Genomic DNA, 18,505 nt, shown 5'->3' with positions numbered 1-18,505 from the left:
TTCCTCAAGTTAAAAAGAGAAAAAGCCATGTGTTCTTTCACTCCTCACTTTTCTTCAGGGAATCAGGAATGAAAACTTTCAGTGTGTAGAATTGTAGAGTCACTCCTGCTACAGATCTGAGAATTGTGTTCATGTGGCCTTAACTGAAGAGCTGCAAGGAAATAATTCCCCCACTCCAATAAATGGGGGCTCACTCAGAAATAATGGACAGCCTCAAGGCTGTGGGCCTGTCCAGGTACATGGGATTAAAAAAAAGATTTTCGTATTAAAATGAAAAAAATGATATAGGAATTCTAAAATTCTGTCACTAAAAGCATATAGAAAGAAGTGATAAAATATGACCCAAACAAGTTTCAAGCATGTAGTTTCTTATTTTTTAAAAAAATTCTAGGTTCAGGAGTGAAATGGGAACTGAAAAATGGAGCAACAGTGTCTTGAAATGATACCATGCTGACTAGAGAGCATGAAGGAAAGGACTGAAACCTAAGATGAGCAGCTAAGTTAAAAAAAAAAAAATTAGAAAAATGAGTAGAATTTCCAGAAATAAAAAAATCATTGAAGCTTTTAAAGTTGCTAAATAATAAATCAAATACAGTGAAAGAATTTGATAAAACTTGGAGATAGGTGTGAAAAAATTAACCAGAATGCAGGACAGAGAGATAAATATTTTAAGAATATGAAAGGCCTTGCTCACGCCTATAATCCTAGTTTCCTTGGGAGGCTGAGATGAGGATGATGGTGCTTAAGGCCAGCCTGGACAAAAAGTTTGAGAGGCCCCCTATCTCAACAGATAAAAGCTGGGCTTGGTGATGTGCATCTGTCATCACAGTGACAGCCCTGGGCAAAAAACAAGTCCCTATCTTCAAAATAAACCATAGCTAAAATGGGCTAGAGGTGTGACTGAAGCAGCAGAGCCCCTGCTTTGCAAATTCAAAGCCCTGAGTTTAGTACCTCCAAGGAAACAGGGTTAAACTGAACATTCAATATACATCTGACAACCATTCTAAAAGAGAGGACTAAGGAGAATGAAGAATAAGTAATATTCACAAAATGACTAATGAATGCTATAAATCTTCAGATTCAAGAAACACAAGCCTGTCTAGAAATGTTTTTTTAAAAATCTATCCACCAAGACTCATAGTAAAACTGCAGAACATCAAAGACATAGCAGAACTGAAGAATAGCTAGAGAAAAAAAAGCATACAGATCGCACTAAAAAATGCCTCACTGGCATTAAAAGAAGCAAGAAGATGGCAGGTATCTTCCAAACAAAGGAAAATAGCTGGCATGTGAACTTTTGTGCCAATATAAATGCATTAAGATGTCAGAGTGAAGTAGGCATCACACAAAGATTGAGAGAATTGGCCACTCACTCCCTTGCAAAATAAACAATTCAGAAGAAAGTATGCAGTATGCGTTAGAAGAAGGAAGTGGAATCTAGAAGGACGATAGAAGTACTAAGTGACAGTGAGCAGGAAGTGCAGACAGAACAATGAGGTGCCTGCCCTTCCAGTAGGGTGACTATCAAAAGAAATTAGAGCCCTCACACATTGCCGGGAGGGGTGTAAAATAGTGCAAAGCTATGGAAAGAGTTTAGTAGCTTCTCAAAACCAAAGTTATCTTCTGATCAAGCAACTCCACTCTTGGATATACACTCATGAGAAATGAAAACATTCACATAAAACCTTATGCACATTTGTAACAGCATTAGTCATAATAGTCAAAAAGTGGGTTGGGCATGGTAGCACAGGCCTGTAATTCCAACACTGGGAAGCTAAGACAAGAGGATTGGAAGCTCGGGGCCAGCCTGGGCTAAATGGTTAGACCCAGCTTCAAAAAAAAGTCACAAATGTCCACCAACTGGTGAATGCATAAATGAAACGTAGTACAATCACTCAGTGGAATATTATTTGGCCATAAAAAGGAACAAAGCAATAATACATTGCTACGACATGGATGAATCTTGAAACCATTCAAAAAAGAGCAGACATTGTATGACTCCAGTTGGAAGAAATGTTCAGAAAAGGCAAATCTACAGAGAATAGTTTGGTGGTTACACAGGACTGGAGGATAGCAGGGAATGAGAGATAGTTGAGAATCGGTAGGGGGTTTCTCTTGAAGTAATGAAACATTTATAAAATTAATTGTGACAGTACACAGTTTTGTGAGTATACTAAAACTCATAGAACTGTACATTGTGAGAGTATATTGAGCCAGGCTCCAGTGGCTCACACTTGTAATCCTGGCTACGTAAGGCGGCTGAGATTAGGGGGATTAAGGTTCCAGGCTAGCCTGGGCAAATAGTTGACGAGACCCCTATGTGCACCAATAGCTGGGTGCAGTGATGCATGCCTGTCATCCTGAACTACATGGAAGCTGAAATTGGAGGACTGTGGTGCCAGGCCAGCCTGGGCCAACAAATTGGTGAGAGCCCATCTTAACTGAAAAAAGTTAGATATGGTGGCACACACCTGTCATCCCAAGTGATGAGAGAAACTTAAAATGGGAGGCTTACAGTGCAAAGCGAGACCCTCTCCAAAATAACCAGAGCCAAAAAGGCTGGAGGTGTGGCTCAAGTAGTAGCATGCTTACATAGCAAGCGCAAAACCACCACCAAAAAGAAAAAAGTTGTATGGTATATGAATTATATCTTAATAAAGCTGTTTTTTAAAAGCCACCATGAACAAAGAAACAGAGAAACATAGCTAAATGTAAACCAGTTACACATTCACTATATAAAATGAAATTATTATTTTGAGTACGAGAAAATGTGGTAGGACTAAAATGTTAGACAACTGAACATGAGATCAGAAAGAAAACAAACTCGAACATTCCACCGTTCTTTTATTAAGGAACTTTAAAAACTAAAGAGTAAGTGCTAATGTAATATAGCATTATAGTTCTAAATCTAATTTACGTAGAAAAGGAAAGAGCACGTGATTAATTAAATAGAAGAGAGGAGGCGGAGAAAAAAGAACAGTAATGTGGCAGAAAAATACAATGATGCCTAGTTACAAAAAAATAAGCTTCCACTTCAGAGACTGGATTTTTAAAAAATAAATTAAAAAAAAATCTTGCTATAGGCTATTTGCTGTCTATAGTGTGAACATAGTTAATGACCCCAGAATTGCACAGTGTTTCAGGGTATAAGTTCACACAAAATTCAGGTGCATTTCTATCTGCTAGAAATGAAAAGGAAATTAACAAAACAATCTTACTTACAATAGCATCTAAGATTAAAATACCTCAGCTAAATTTAACCAATAAGCTGACTTAGGTAAATTATATACTGAAGACTTGCACACTGAAGACTACAAAACACAGCTCACACAAATCAAAGACCTAAATAAATGGAAAGCTATCCCATGTTCCTGAGTAGAAAGACATTATAGTATTTAGGCATCAGCATCACCCAAAGCAACCTGCAGATTCAGGGCACCCTATTAAATTTCCAACAACCATTATTTCAGAAGTGGAAAAGGTAATCCTCAAATTCATATGGAATTTTTTTTTGTAGTACTGGCAGTTAAACCCAGGGCCTCATGCACACTAGGCAAGTGCTTTGAGCTATGCCCCCAGCCCTTGTTATTATTTTGTTTTGGAGATAGGGTCTCAGCCCAGACCAGCCTTGAACTCAAGATCCTTCTCCTCCACCTCTCAAGTAGATGGGACTACAGGTGTATGCCACCATGCCTGGCTTCCATTTGGAATTTCAAGGGGTCCCAAATTACCCAAAACATATTGAGAAAGAACAAAGAACACACATACTTCCTGATTTCAAAATTTACTACTGTGCTAAAGTAATTAAAACGGTGTGATACTTGCATAAGGATAGACATACACACTACTGGAATAGATTGAGACTCCAGAAATAAGCCAGTTGACTTTTACTAAGGGCACAGAGTTCATTCAATGGAGAAAGAGGCCAGGCATGAGATCAGGAGGAGCGCTGTTCAAGGCCACACCTCAGCAAGCAGGCCTGGCATGGTGATGACTGCAACTGCTTGGGAGGAATGGGAGAACTGAGGTCCAGGCCAGCCTCAGGCAAAAATGCAAGACCCTATCTCAAAAAATAACAAGAGCAAGAAGGGCTGGCAGAGTGGCTCAGTGGTGGAGCACCTGGCTAGTAATCATGAGCCCTTGGGTTCGAACCTTAGTACTGCCAATAAATAAATAAATACAAAATTTTAAAAAGGAATGAAGTTAGACTCCTCTACCTCACACCAATGCAAAACTTTTTTCTAACTCAAAATGGATCAATTTTGAAATGAGAAATCTTTGGAAACAGATGATTGTTACATAATAAGAATGTAATTAATGCTATTGAATTATAAATTTTAAAATGGTTAAAATGGCAAATGTGTGTTACATGTATTTTACCACAATAAAAAAAGAGTTAAACCAAGTGTGCACCTGTAATTCAAGCTATCTGGGTGGTGGAAAAATCATCTGAGCCCAAGAGTTCAGAACCAGCCTGGCAACATAGGGAAACCCTGTCTCAAAAAAAAAAAAAGAAAGAAAGAAAAGGAAAAAGCTTGGTACCAGTGGCTTACGTCTGTAATCCTAGCTACTAGCTACATAGGAAGCTGAGACCAGGAGGATTTCAGTTTGAGGCCAGCCAGAGTAAATAGTTTGCAAGACTACATCTTCAAAATAACTGGAGCAAAATGGACTGGAGGTTTGGCTCAAGCAGTAGAGTGCCTGCTTTGCAAGCACAAAACCATGAGTTCAAATCCCAGCCCACAAAAAAAAAAAAAAGTAAGTAAAGAGATAGAAAAAGCTGCTGACTAACCAAAGAAAATAAATAAGTAGCTGCATTAAAATGAGACAAAAGGCTTCACACGAGGGTTGTTTAAATGATGTGGGAACAATTCACTGAGATGAAATGTAATTTTGTGTTTGAAGGCACCTTGCAACTTAGCTTCCAAATGTATTGAACAAAATGAAAACATATCACATGATAGAGGGATATGTTAGCTCAACGTTCTCAAAATTTACAGATGATAATATATATATATATATATATATATATACCTGCACTTAAGGAAAAGAATACACAATTTTATTTTATTAGTGTTGTGTTAATTCTACAAAGCAAGGGGCTTCCCCATGACATACCTGTGGTCATATTATATTCACCCTCTATTACTCTTTTATCCCCACCCCTTCTTTCCTTACCCTTCCAGCTCCCCAGTACTCCCCATTTTACTTTCATGGCCTTGTTTTTTTTTTGTTGTTGTTGTTTTGGTTTTTTGTTTGTTTTAATTTTCACTCTATCTTCCATAAATGAGAGAAAAACACATGACATTTGTCTTTGTAGGACTGGCTTATTTCATTTAACAAGATAAAAGTACATTTGGAAGATTTTTTTAAAAAAATGTGTATTGACCATATCGAGAATCTGAGCAAATGTCAAAGAATTAATATCCTACAGACTGTAAAAAATTAAAACACATATAAAAACCAAGGATAAAAAAACACACATATGAGATTGTAGGATGCAATAAAACAGCACCAAGGAAGAGTCTTCACTGTGTATATTAGAAAGGAGCATGGAAATATTTGAGAAATTAGAAAATTAATGAGCTCAGCACCAAAATGAAGAAGTGGGAGATGACTAACCCTCTGCGGAGGCCAGGAAGATGCGTCTTGCAGACCTGCCATTCCAAGGAGCTTAAGTGACCCAGGAGGGGAGGGGAGGGGAAGGGAGGGGTAGAGAGGAGAGGACTAAAGGAGAAAGGCCAGGTGTCTACAGTAGATACCAAATAAGACCTGTGAAAGGAATGAGTTAAAAATGACCCTTCTGCACCTATGATAGTTTTAACTGATTCAAATAGGAATTCTCAAAGGATGCAAAAACTAGTAGATGAACATTTAATAAGATGTGGGGTCTTTACACAGTCTCAATGTATTTTCTCAGAGTGTATTAACTTTGCAAAAGAGAAACCTAATGAACTCCATGTTAACCAAGTGATCAAAGTTAACAGAACAGATCATAAAACAAACTGATACCATATGGTGCCTGGTGAGAGGCACTTTGGCCTTACTTTAGCACGATTCCTACCAAGGATTATGTATCAACCTTAATCTAATCCTGTGGAAGCATCAAAGAAACCCAAACTGAGCACCAAGTCTCCAGTAACAACTAGCCTGTATTCTAGAAGTGCTGGGAACATGAGAGACCAGGAGGGCTGAGGAACTGGCCCAGATTCAAGAGGGAACACGACCCTTAGGTAAAATGTGCATCCTTGACCAGGGAATCAGGCACTGAAGGTCATAAAGCCAGTATGAAGGACGTGACTGGAATCATTGGTGAAATTTAAGTATGGTCAGTATTTGGTCATGTGTTGCATAATGACATTTCAATTAAAGAGAGACCACATATATATGACAGCGAGCCCGTGAGAGTGTATCACTAGTGAAACTATAGCCAACTTAGTCTGTGTGAGTCCACTCTATGATGCTCTGACAGTGACAGAACGGTCACATTCTCGGAATGTATCTCCATTGTAACAGACAATCGTCGGAACAGACATTAACAACAGTGTTAACGATGGAGGCACATGATCGTGATCCAGCGTTAGACGTCTAGTGATCTGTGTTGCATTACAGTGTTTTACTCCTGTATAATTTCCTTAATTTGATCATTGTTCTGTGATTCTATAAGAGATTTTCTTGTTCTTAGGAAACACAGACTAAAGTATTAGGGCTAGAAAGGCATGAGCCTTCTTAAAGTTGTTCTGGAGAGTAACAGCCATCACAATACAAATGTGTGAATTGTAGACAGAGAGAAGAAAGTAAATAAGCAATTGCCATTGAGGGAAAATGTTGATTTATTTCAGTGAAGAATATATTAGACTTTTGTCATTGTCTTGTGCCTCTCTTGGAAATTTGAAAATAATTCAAAATTTTAAAAATTAAAAGTGAATCTTTACACAGTAACACCAAAAATAGTGAATTTTTGGTATGTCTACATAGTGGAATATTATTCATCCATAAAAGGAATGAAGCATCGACATATATAGACCATGGTTGAATCCTGAAAACATTATGCTAAGTGAGAAAAAAAAAAAACAGCCACGAAAGGCCATATATCATGTGACTTCATTTATATGAAATATGAAATGCCCAGAATAGGTAAATCCATAGAAGCAGAAAGTAGGTAGGATGGGGATAGAGAGGGAGTGACTGCTGAACAGTGTAGGGTTTCTTATGAAGATCTAGATTTAGTGGCAATAGTTACCCAACTGGCAAAATTAAACTAAAAAGTGAGTACACTACAATAGTAAATCATACCCACTAAAATGGTGAATTTTATGGTAAGTTACATCTCCATAAAAAAGCAAGCGTGCGGAAATGAAGTGCTCAGAGGGACAGTGTTGCACAAAGTTGTCATCATCTTTCGTCCCTGTTTCCACTGTTCCCTACAAACACACAAACCCAAGTGGCTTAAAAGTAGCATATTTTTCCTGTCTTTTAAAAGAGGTTTCATGAAATGCCAGTTGTTCCGTATTTAGTTGTTGTTTTCACACTAAGACTTGCCACATCCCTTACGCAGTCCTGTCTTGCTGTGTTTCACTCACAAATGCGCACACATCGTGTTCCTCCCCACACGTTCTGAAACACGTCTCAGGCACCCACAGGGCTGCAGGCTGCCCATGTTGGCAGTATTTAGATCCTGAAAAGAAAGTCTGCCTCTTTTTCCATGGCTGCAAAAAACACAGCAAAACAAGGCAAGAAGCCCACATTACTTTGCTGTATTGGTCCATCAGCTGTCACATAAGAAGAATCTGACTCATGATGCCTTTAGGGTCAAAGGTCAAAGACAGGTAGCAGAGGTATGTCACTTTAAATATGCTACAATCCACAAAAAAAGAATGAGATCATGTATATTGCTTATATGCTGAAATAATGTTTTGGCTATACTTGGTTTAATAAAATATATAATTAAAAATATGCTATAATCGTGAATGTGTTAAACCACGTTGCCCAAGAAAAATACCATGTATCTTCTTAGGATGGTTATATTAACGTCTAGTCTTTTTCTATTGTATTTTTTTTTTTTTTTGGTGGTACTGGGGTTTGAACTCAGGGCCTACACATTGAATCATTACACCAGCCCTTTTCTATAATGGGTTTTTTACAAAATAGGGTCTTTTGACCTATTTGCCTATTTGGCTTTGAACTCAGATCCTCCTGATCTCTACCTGCTGAGTAGCTAGGATTACAGGTGTGAGCCACTGGTGCCTGGCCAACTTCAAGTCTTGGGTTGTTGATTATAGAGACTATGTCAAGTTCAAATGACAAGGCGGGAAAGATGGTGATGGTATAAGGTTGATGGACTTCATATACCTGTATGAAAGAACTAAGAAACCTCTTATCATTGCCTTAAGTGGGGCAAGGAGGGGGTTGAGGGGGAGAGACAATGGGGGCAGTGTAAATAATGTACAATATACGTCTAATTAGAATCGTCACTATAAATCCCCTCATATAATGAATATATCCTAATAAAAATTATATATATATTTTCCAGGATGTATTAATGAAACTTTGTATGAATCCAAAATTTGGCTGTAGGAGTCTTGCTTAGCAGGCTATCTGTGCAAGATTAGTAGTTAACATATTAAATGAATAATGGCTAATTAAACAGTTTACAGAATTTAAAGTGTTGACACTGAATTCTTTGCCAGTATACAATTCGTTCATGCATTCAAAAAACATTTATTGAGCACTTGTTATGTGCTAGACAATACTGAGTAAAAATTAAAATAATCCTTGCTTATATTCTTGATTTTAATTTGGAAGCAGAGACCAAATTTAACCAGATATTTGCAGGAATGAATATGTAATTACAAACTGAGAGAAGTAATGAAATAAAAGAACATACAAAATAAAAGAGGAACCTGACTTAGACTGGGGAAAGGTTTCCCTGAAGAGCTGATACCTAAGAATGAAAGGTAGACTTGGAGTTTTTAGACTAGGAGAAGGGAGAGGAAACAGCTTTGCCAAGCCCCTAAGGTAGGCAAATAATGATGAACTGAGGAGAGGTTCAAAGGCCAGTCAGCATAAAGAACAGGAGGCTGGAGAAACCAATGAAATCATATCACATAAGTCCATTTAAAAGAAATCTAGCCTTAGTTATAACAGCAATGGGAAGCTACTGAAGAGAATTCTATAACGCGGTGCCATGCCGAGATTTCTGTTTTTACAAGAGCACTCTGCAGTCTAAAAGATAGTTTGGTAATTCTTAAACAAAACTGAACATGGACTTACTATATGACCCTGCAATTGCATTCTTGAACCTTTAGCTCAGAAAAATGAAGCCTTATTTTCATTTAGAAATTTGTACATGAATGTTCATAAATGACTAATAGTTAAAAAGTAGAAACCACCCTGGTGTCCTTAAATGAGAAAATAGTTTGAAAAAAACAGTGGTATATCCATGCATGGAATACTACTAAGTAGTAAAAAGGAAGAAGATATTGACATGTAAAATGTAATTTCCTTTAATGAAACACAAGGAAGTTACGCTGTGTGATAAGAAAGCAAATCCCCAAATGAAACATACTGCTAATTATATTTGTGAAACATTCATGAAGTAATGTAATTATAAAAATACAAAATGGATTAGTTGTTGCCAGGGGTTAAGGATAAGGGGACTGAGTGAGTGTGACTATGAAGGGGTAATCCAAAGGGGTCTTGTCATTAGAGGTCATGTGATGGTGACACAGTTAAGTAACTTGATTGTAGAGGTTGTTACACACAGCAACACATGATAAAGCTACAGACTCACACATGCAAATAAGTGCACATGTAACTAATGAAATCTAAATAGACTTTATGTATTATACCAATGTCAACTTCTTGGTTTTGATATATTATAATACTATATGATGTTAAAATTGGGGAAGATGCATGGAACTTCCTTGAACACTTCTTTGTAAATTCCTATGAAACTATACCAAAAAGTTTACACAATTTTTTATTATAGGGTTATTAACTATAACGGAAAGTGGCTCACACCTATAATCCCAGCTTTGTAGAAGAGGATCATCTTTCTCTTTGTAGCCAGAATGATCGTTCTAAAATGCAACACTTTGCACGTCATTCACGTGCTTAAACTCTTCAGTGTTTCCTTATTGCTTTCAAGATAAAATCCACAATCCTTGGTATGGCATGCAGTGCCCTTCAGAGATCTGGTCCTTGTCTACTGTCATGAAAGCATCTCCTGCCACTTCTCCAAAGGTACCCTAGGCTGCAGCCACTCCTAACTACTTAAGGTCTCTGGTAGATTCGTGCCTTCTCAACCCCTTTTCCTTTGGAAGTTCTCTTCCCTTTGATTAGAAGACTTGATTTGCCCTAGCAATCTGTTTGACTAATTTCTACATATTCTCCCTCTTCTCTTTAGTTTTATTTATTTATTTTTGCAGTACTGAGGCTTGAACTCAGGGCTTTCACCTTGAGCCACTCCACCAGCCCTATTTTTGTTGTTCTGTTTTGTGAAGGGTTTTTCAAAATAGGGTCTCAAAAACTATTTGCCCAGGCTGGCTTTGAACCTTGATCCTCCCAATCTCTGCCTCCTGAGTAGCTAGGATTACAGGCGTGAGCCACAGGTACCCAGCTCCCCTCTCCTCTTTTTATGTAGTAAAATACATATAACCAAAATTTACCATTTTAACTATTTTTAAGTGCATAATTAAGTGGCATTAATTACATTCACATTGTTGTGCAACTATCTTCACTATCTACCTCTAGGAAGTCTATCATCCCAGTCAAACAGAGGAGCTCATGCCGATAATCCTAGCCACTAGGGAGACGGAGATCAGGAGGATTTCGGGTCAAGGCCAGCCCAGGCAAAAAGTTCAGGAGACCTGCATCTCAACCAGTAAAAAGCTAGGCATGGTGGAGTATGCCTGTCATCCCAGCTATGTGGGAAACATAAATAGGAGGATTGCAGTCCAGGCCAGCCTGGGCACACACGAGACCCTACCTAAAAATAACTAATGCAAAAAAGGGTAGGGGGCTCAAGTGGTAGAGAGCCAAGCTTGAGGCCCTGAATTCAAATCCTAGTACTGCCCCCAATTTTTTTCCCCAATCATCTCAAACTAAAACTTTATACCCATGAAAGAATAACTGCCCATACCTGCCTTCCTCCCCGAGCCCGTTAACTACACGTATATGTTCTTTTTAAGATCACTAGCTATCCATCTGCCTCCTGAGGTGAGCCGAGGGTTCTGCAGTGCTTGGCACTCTGCATCGTCAGTGATGATTTAAACCTCTGCTCTCTCACCTAAACTGTGAGCTGGGGTCTCATTAATCTCCATATCTTCAAGGAACTGTTTTGCCTACCATACCCTTCAGAAATGCAAGTCGCCACATCATCATTGCTTTTGACTCATCTAGAGAGCATTTAAGGACAGATTTCCAGACCTCATTTCCCAGGGATCCTGATTTGGTAAATCTGGAGAGGAGCTTGGGAATCTGAAAGTTTGGAAAATCTTTTGGTGTGTGCAAGCAAGCAGTCAGGATTCAGAAGACCAACTGATCTTAAAAAAAAAAAAGTCCAAGTAAGATGGTCTTTTAATTCTTGATGAATCATTCAAAAGAGGCCAGCTCATTTGTCTTGATTTTTGTATTATTTCTGAGTCTCTAGCCTTAGGAAATTATAATTAAGACTCAAAATTAGGTTGGGGGCATAGCTCAAGTGGAAGAGTGCTTGTCTAGCATGCACGAGGCCCTGGGTTTGATTCACAGTATCTGAAAAAAAAAATTCAAAACCTCTTAGCAATGATTTTGATTTTCTCAACATCTTATCGACTGATGTTTTCAAAGTGTTCTCAAGTCTTCCTTCATCAACCCTGTGAGGGAGAGTATTAGCTTCAACTTCTTTACCATATTTGGTTACCATTTGCTTGAGCTTTATCACACTTTCCACAGCTCTGCCAATCCCCTTGTTCCAGGGCCACTTCCAGTTTATTTACTCACACATTCATTCAACAAATATTTTTTGAACACCTGTGTGCCAGCGTGGTAGGAGAGGGCACAGCACTGAACTGGACAAAATTTCTGCCTGCATGTAGCTTACTTTCTACTTTGGGGGAACTTCTCAGATATGCCTACTGTACCAACACCTCCCCCATCCATCCTGTCCTAGACTCAGTCTTCCAGTCCTCCTTTCTAGATAAAGAGTAAGGTCTGCTCCTGGCCAGACTGTCTTCTAAAGCGGGTTCTGTATAAACTGTTGACACTCTGCCACTGGCTTCTTCTTTGCCTCTGTTCTCTTGGCAGTTGTCTGGGAATTGAATGAATTCTGTGAGTCTTGTCTCCTAAACGATGTGACTGCCGTGTTGGTTAATTCTAGGACCTTGCATGCTTACGGAGCGCTTTGCAGTGATTCAGACATCAGAACAAACCGCGTTTTACCTGAGGATTGGTGTCTCCACCTACAGATTCTCTTTCGTAGGATAACTAGAAAACCTTACAAAAATAGGGAACACTGTCTCGTAAAAGTATATCAAAGGATGTCGGAGCTAGAAGACACCTTGGAGATCCAGCCCCACTGTCTTTTTTGTAAATGAGAAAACTGAAACCCAGAGAGGTTACCTAAGTCGCCTGAGGTCACACAGCTCAAGTGATGGACACTAATTTACAACCTTCCTGGGGGAGGTCCCGTCCTGCCCAGTATCCCCGTGGGCAGGTCGCACAAACACCAAAGTGGGGCACCACAGAAACAGGTGTGCAGGGTATTGGGGTCCCCACGCGCGCGCCAAGCCCGCCCCAAAGTTTGCTGCTGGCCTCCCCGGTTCCTCCTGCCGAGCCGGGGTTGCGCGGCCACGACGCCGCGAAGTTGGTGGCCGCCGCGTCGTCGTCACCGAGGTCTCCAAGCGAGCGAGGCGACCCCCGGGTTAGGGCTGGCGGCCACAGGGCGCGGGCCGCGAGGCGGGTCGGCTCCTGAGCGCGCTGCCCGCGGGGTCGCGGGGCGCGGGGCGAGGGGCGCGCGCGGGCCGTGGGGGGCTGGGCCGAGGCGGAGAGCGCGGCGGCGGCCGGAGGGAGGGAGGCGCGGCGGGACGAGGCGGCGGCCCCCGCCCCCCGAAGCCCGTCCCCGCGCGGGGCCGGGGAGCGCAGGGCGGGGAAGCCGCGGGGCCGTGCCACGTCCCTCGCCCGCCCCGGAGCGGGTGGCGCAGGCGGCTCCACGCTGGGGGCTTTTGTGTCTGCGCCTCGGGAGCGGCGGGCGCGCCGGCCTCGTCCTCCGAGGGCGCAGCGAGGGCGCCTCCCTCCCCTCTTCCCTCCCCTGTCAGCCGCGGCGGTGGAGGAGGAGCGGGACGCGGCGGCCGTGGCGGTGGCGGCTCGGTCCCCGCACGTGCCACCCCCAGGCCGCCGCTGAGCCCGCCGAGCTCCCGCTCACCGCCGCCCCGCCGCCCCGAGGCCTCGGCCGCCTCCCAAACTTTGCAAAGTCGGCCCGCGTCCCCGCCGCCCTCGCCGGCGCCCGGCCGCCCGAGCTCAGCCGCGCCGCCGCGGCCCCGCGCGGAGGAGGAGGAGGAGCCGCCGTCGCCGCCGCCGCCGCCGCCGCATCAAAGACACCGGATTCCCGCGGCCTGGGGGGCGTCATGCTTTGCGGTCTGTGATGTCCGCAGAACAGGACAAGGAGCCCATTGCGCTGAAGAGAGTTCGAGGTAACGCACAAGGGCGCCGGGCCGGTGGGGAGGTGCCCAGGACGGGGGACGCGCGCGGGCCCTGCTGCCCGGAGGCCACGGGGCTCCGGCCGGGCCTAAGTCCGCGTCCCGCCCGCGCTGCGGTCCGAGACGCGCGGCCCCGCGTCCGTGGACGCCCGTGCGGAGCCCCGGCCCGCGCACTTGGCGTTGGGGCGGCCGTGCGGGCCGCCGCGCTCGGCATCCTCCATGTCCCGCTCCGCTCCCGCCGCCCCTGGCTCCCGGGACGCACGCAGCACAATAGGCGCCTCGGAGGGGGTAGAGAGACACCCCTGCACAGACCTCCAGGCGTGCCCACCCCCCAAAAAAAGTAACTTGCACCGCACCAGAGTTGACGCTCTTTGACGAAGGGCTGCGGGGTTTGCGCGGCTCCCCCCGGCTCCTTTCACACCCCCCAGAAGGCGTCACGTACTCAGTGTATTTCCACTAGGTTACGAGGAGAAACTATGCAAATTCAGCAGGCGTTTTTCTTTATTAGCTTGTGATTCAGAATCAGATCATCTAAGATCAGTTGTATGCATCATCGGTTTTCTTCTCCCTTGCAAACTAGTGAGGAATTTTGCTGCTGTCTCACGAAGACACATCAGAGAGAACGACGCACTAGACAAAAGACGTGCGTGCAAGTTCAAAAACGCCATCTGGAAATTTGGGGATACTCACCAGCTCTAATTTCCAAGCTCTCAGTGGGGTTAAGGCTAAAAGTCCCAAACTTGTACTCATACTGTTTGGTCATGAAACAAATATTTATTGAACATCTGCTATGTGCCCGGCACTGCTCTGCGCACTGGTGACAACAATAAATAAAGAAAGCACATGATCTTCACCAGAAGAAGTTCACAGTCCTGCGGGGGTAAACTCATGATAAAGAAAAGGCATAGTGTGACAAATGCTGTGCTATGGTGAAAAGCGAAGCAAGGAGAGGGGATAGAAGATAGGTTTGGGGTGGGGAGGCAGGGATTATAGGTAAGGTGTTGCATCAAAGACCTAAAGGAAGTGGTAGAGCTCACACTCGTGGGAAAAGCGATCCCAGCAAAAGGAACAGCAGATGCAAAGGCCCTGTTTCAGGCAACAGTGGAGAATCTGTTGTAACTGGAGCAAAGTGAGCAGGGAGGATTAGGACGAGATGTGCTGAGGGATGGGGACTGAGTGCTGAGAAGCCTGGCCTGCCACCTAAGACTTTGGCTTTTACTCTGTGATACAGACTGCACAAAAGAGTGATGTGACATTTTTAATAGGGCTTCTTTGGCTGCTGTGTAGAAAACAGACTGTAGGGAACAAGAACTGAGGCAGGGAGATTGGTTAAGGGGCTACTGCAATAATCCTTTCATCCAAAAAGGGTAAAATGCCCTTGCCTGGTATGCACAAGGCCCTGGGTTCAATCCCAGCATGACAAGGGGTGGGGGGAAAGGGATAAAATGCCTTAGAAATCAGTAAGTAGTAAGGTAAATTTCTATTCGATTTAAGTGATGCAGAGATGGAGACGACACTGATGCTTTTGTTCAGTGTGACTACAGATTAAACGTGTATAGAACTGACTGTGACACACTGACAATGCGGTAACCAAAAGACATCATTGCAAAGAGTATTTAGGTAGAAACTGGTTTTTGTAGTCATTTAAGCAAAAGCAAAACTTAGACCATAGTATTGTTCTTATAGGCTTAGTATCAGCACAACGTAGCCCTCCTATTGTGGTTATGGCTTGCCAAGGTCTTTAAAGAATAGAGTTTTACAGTTGTTTCCCCTGAGATTTTTGCTGTATTATTTTGTCTATTATTATAAATTGCTTTGGGGTTGAAGGAAAAGACAGAGCTATTGAGTTTATATCTTTGAACTTCATTATCAGTGTTAATCAAATGTAATTCTAAATAAAATGAATGAATATTTTATTGCAGGTCAAGAGCACAGATAAATCTTCATTTTGTTCCAACTGATGCTTTTAAATTAGCTGTTGGGAGTTAACTCAGGAATTAACTCAAGAATATCCTGAAAGTTAAGTGACAGAATTAAAAAAAAAACTTTTAAAAATAAAAGCCAGTATTTTTATTTCATAAAGTTTTTATAATAAGTCATTTCCTAGCAATTAGCACATTGATTTAAAAGACATTTTTGGATTGTTTTATAACCCATAAAAGGTACCAGAGTACCTGTGTGAGCTTTTCTCAAGCAGAGTTTTGTTGAACTTCACTGCCCTGGAACTTTTGTTATAGTTTATATCAAGCAAGATATGGAGTTTATAGGGCATAAACTCCTGAGCAGTGCTTTGCAAACTGCTTCCCCTCCACTCCTGTATACAAGTAAACTTTAACGGTTACATATTTATTTCATGTGTATTGCAAAAAAATGTCATCAAACCCCTTGCTTAGGATGATACATATATCTATATGTATATATACATGTTTTGACTTAAATTTTTAAGAAAGTAATATAAATGGACTAAGATTTGACAGAATTATGACATTGATGACTGAGGATTTTATTATAGTACGTTCTGTAGCTCAAAAGCATCGTAATCACCTATGATACTTATTAAAATACAGAATCTTGGATCCATAGAATCAGTATTTCTGGGAATAGTCTGCTTTTTTTTTTTTTTTTTTTTTTGGTGGTACTGGTGTTCGAAGTCAGGGCTTCAGGCTTGCAAAGCAGGCACTCATACTACTTGAGACACACCTCTAGTCCAGTTTGCTCTGATTTTTTGGAGATGGGGGTCTCAAGAACTATTTGTCTGGGCTCGCCTTGAATCTTGATCCTCCTGATCTCAGTCTCTCAAGGAGCTGGGATTATAGGCATGCACCATCGGTACCCAGCTTTTCTGTATCTTCAATGAAATTCCCAGGTGTTTCTTTACACATGAGTTTGGAAATTGCATTGATAGACCTAAATTGTAAAGGTGTGTGGATCAGAAGAAGCTGATTTGTGGTCTTGGAAAGCTGTCCTGATATTATTACATTAGATTCAGAGTTACATAGTATCTTACTGTTTTCTACCAGCTTTACCATCCCTAAAACCTCAGCTCTTGATGATAAGACAGAGCCATAAAGACAAGTACTGTCTCTTAATTACCTTCTTATTTGCCTTTGCCATAGTGAGTGTCAAATTAATGAATGAGTGGATCCATAAATGAATCCATTCATATCTTTATGACACATTCTGACTGTCCCTATCCCCTCACACTACATTTCCTTAGAATGTCACTCAATGTCATCTTTAACAAACACTCCCATTCTCCAGTATTCTTAGAACTCTGTCAGGTTTTGACCTGATGGTAATACTCATTTGTTTATTCAAGATATATTTATTAACTAGCCACCATGCCAAATAGTGGGACTACATTAATTAAGAAGACATGACACAGGCTGGAGGTGGGACTCAAGTGGTAGAGTGCCTTCCTGGAGCCCTGAGTTCAAACCCCACTACTACCATAAAAAAAAAAAAACATGGCATCTATCGTCAAGAAATTGCTATTCTAGAACATGACATATAGTCCTTGTTTATAGTCATATAAACAGCATAATAAGGGTATGATTATTTACAGGAAATAAAGGAACATATAACCTATCTTTAAGGCAATCAAGGAAGGCCTCCTGAAGAAAAGTTCTAAGAAGCGGTGAGTGTTCTGTACTGAGTGATGTATGCAGGGAAAGGGTTCAGGAAGTCCCTGGTGATTTTGAGAAGGCAGTTTTGGGAGTAAATTGCATCTCTTTGTGTTGAAGATTAATGTTGTAAAGATGAAGTGAAGATGTGGCTAAAAAGGAGCTTGGTATAGAAGAAAATAGCTTGAGAGACAAAAAGTTTTTATGAGCGTGTTTTTGGTTTTTTTTCAGTTGATTAAAAAAAAAAAAAAGCTTAACATTTGTAGATTGGCAGAAGAACCTGGCGTAAAAGGACAGGGGAAAATGGAAAGGGCAACAGAAAGGACAATTTGTTAATTACTGAAGCACTCAGTGCATCTTTTCAAATACCTACTCAGTGTATTACTGGCACTCAGTGTTCCAGTAGCTGGAGACGAGACAGACAAGGTCCTGTTTTCATAAGTCAGGTCTCTGCAGATAAGAGAAGGAGGTTAACATCAAGAGGACTCATGGAGGAAAAAAAGGAATAGAGGAAGAAAAACAGAAGGAACTCAGGGCGTTTATTTCAGATGGAATGCTTTTAACCAGAGTTAGAAATGACATAGAGGAGATAAGGATGTAGTTTAGAACGGAATCACGACACAGAAATGTCATTCTGACACTAAAAGTTTACAAGAAAATATAGACTGTCTTGATGGGATGAGTGTATGGAGGATTTGGGTAAAGATTAGAGGGAGCAGAATTTCCTAGTCACAGAATAAGGGAGGAAAAGCTAGTGAGAGAACGTGTGAAGGAAACGTTTTTGTTTTTAAAATTGGTACATACAAGCCAGGTGCTGGCAGCTCACACCTGTAATACAATCTACATGGGAGGCAGAAATAGGAGAATTCTGGTTCCATGAGACCAGGCTAGGCAAACAAATAGCTCTTGAGATCCCCATTTCCAAAACCACAAGAGTAAAATGGACTGGAGGTGTGGCTCAAGCAGCAAAGCATATGCTTTGCAAGTGTGAACCTCTGAGTTCAAATCTCAGTCCCACCAAAAAAAAAAAAAAAAAAAGGTTCATGTTAGAGTGAGGCAGATTATCAGGAAAGTGAGTTTGGTTTTAAACATGTTGAACTAATATCCCCTGAGGTCTTCCAGTGAACACAATGGATATATTTTCATGATTTAGAACTGAAGCCAATCATTCGAGCTTGAAATAGAGATCTAAAACTCATCAGT

The 18,505-nt window shown here is 41.6% G+C and overlaps 1 protein-coding gene across 3 annotated transcripts in view; it reads left to right on the top strand.

Moving 5' to 3' along the window:
- Nucleotides 1-13,517: 13,517 nt before the first annotated feature.
- The window catches only part of Pygo1 (pygopus family PHD finger 1), a 34,261-nt gene continuing 29,273 nt past the window's right edge, over nt 13,518-18,505 (top strand). For all 3 annotated transcript variants that reach the window (XR_002213714.2, XR_012445490.1, XM_020185951.2), the window contains exon 1: nt 13,518-13,673. Coding sequence is in view for 1 of the 3 variants with exons in the window: in XM_020185951.2 (XP_020041540.1) it covers nt 13,625-13,673 (49 nt within the window). In the remaining 2 variants the exon portion in view is untranslated. The remainder of the gene's footprint in view (nt 13,674-18,505) is intronic.

The sequence above is a fragment of the Castor canadensis genome, chromosome 2 (assembly GCF_047511655.1).
Source record: "Castor canadensis chromosome 2, mCasCan1.hap1v2, whole genome shotgun sequence".
NCBI lineage: Eukaryota > Metazoa > Chordata > Mammalia > Rodentia > Castoridae > Castor > Castor canadensis.
The sequence above is the reverse complement of the archived record's forward strand: the minus strand, read 5'-3'. Positions and strand labels throughout refer to the sequence as shown.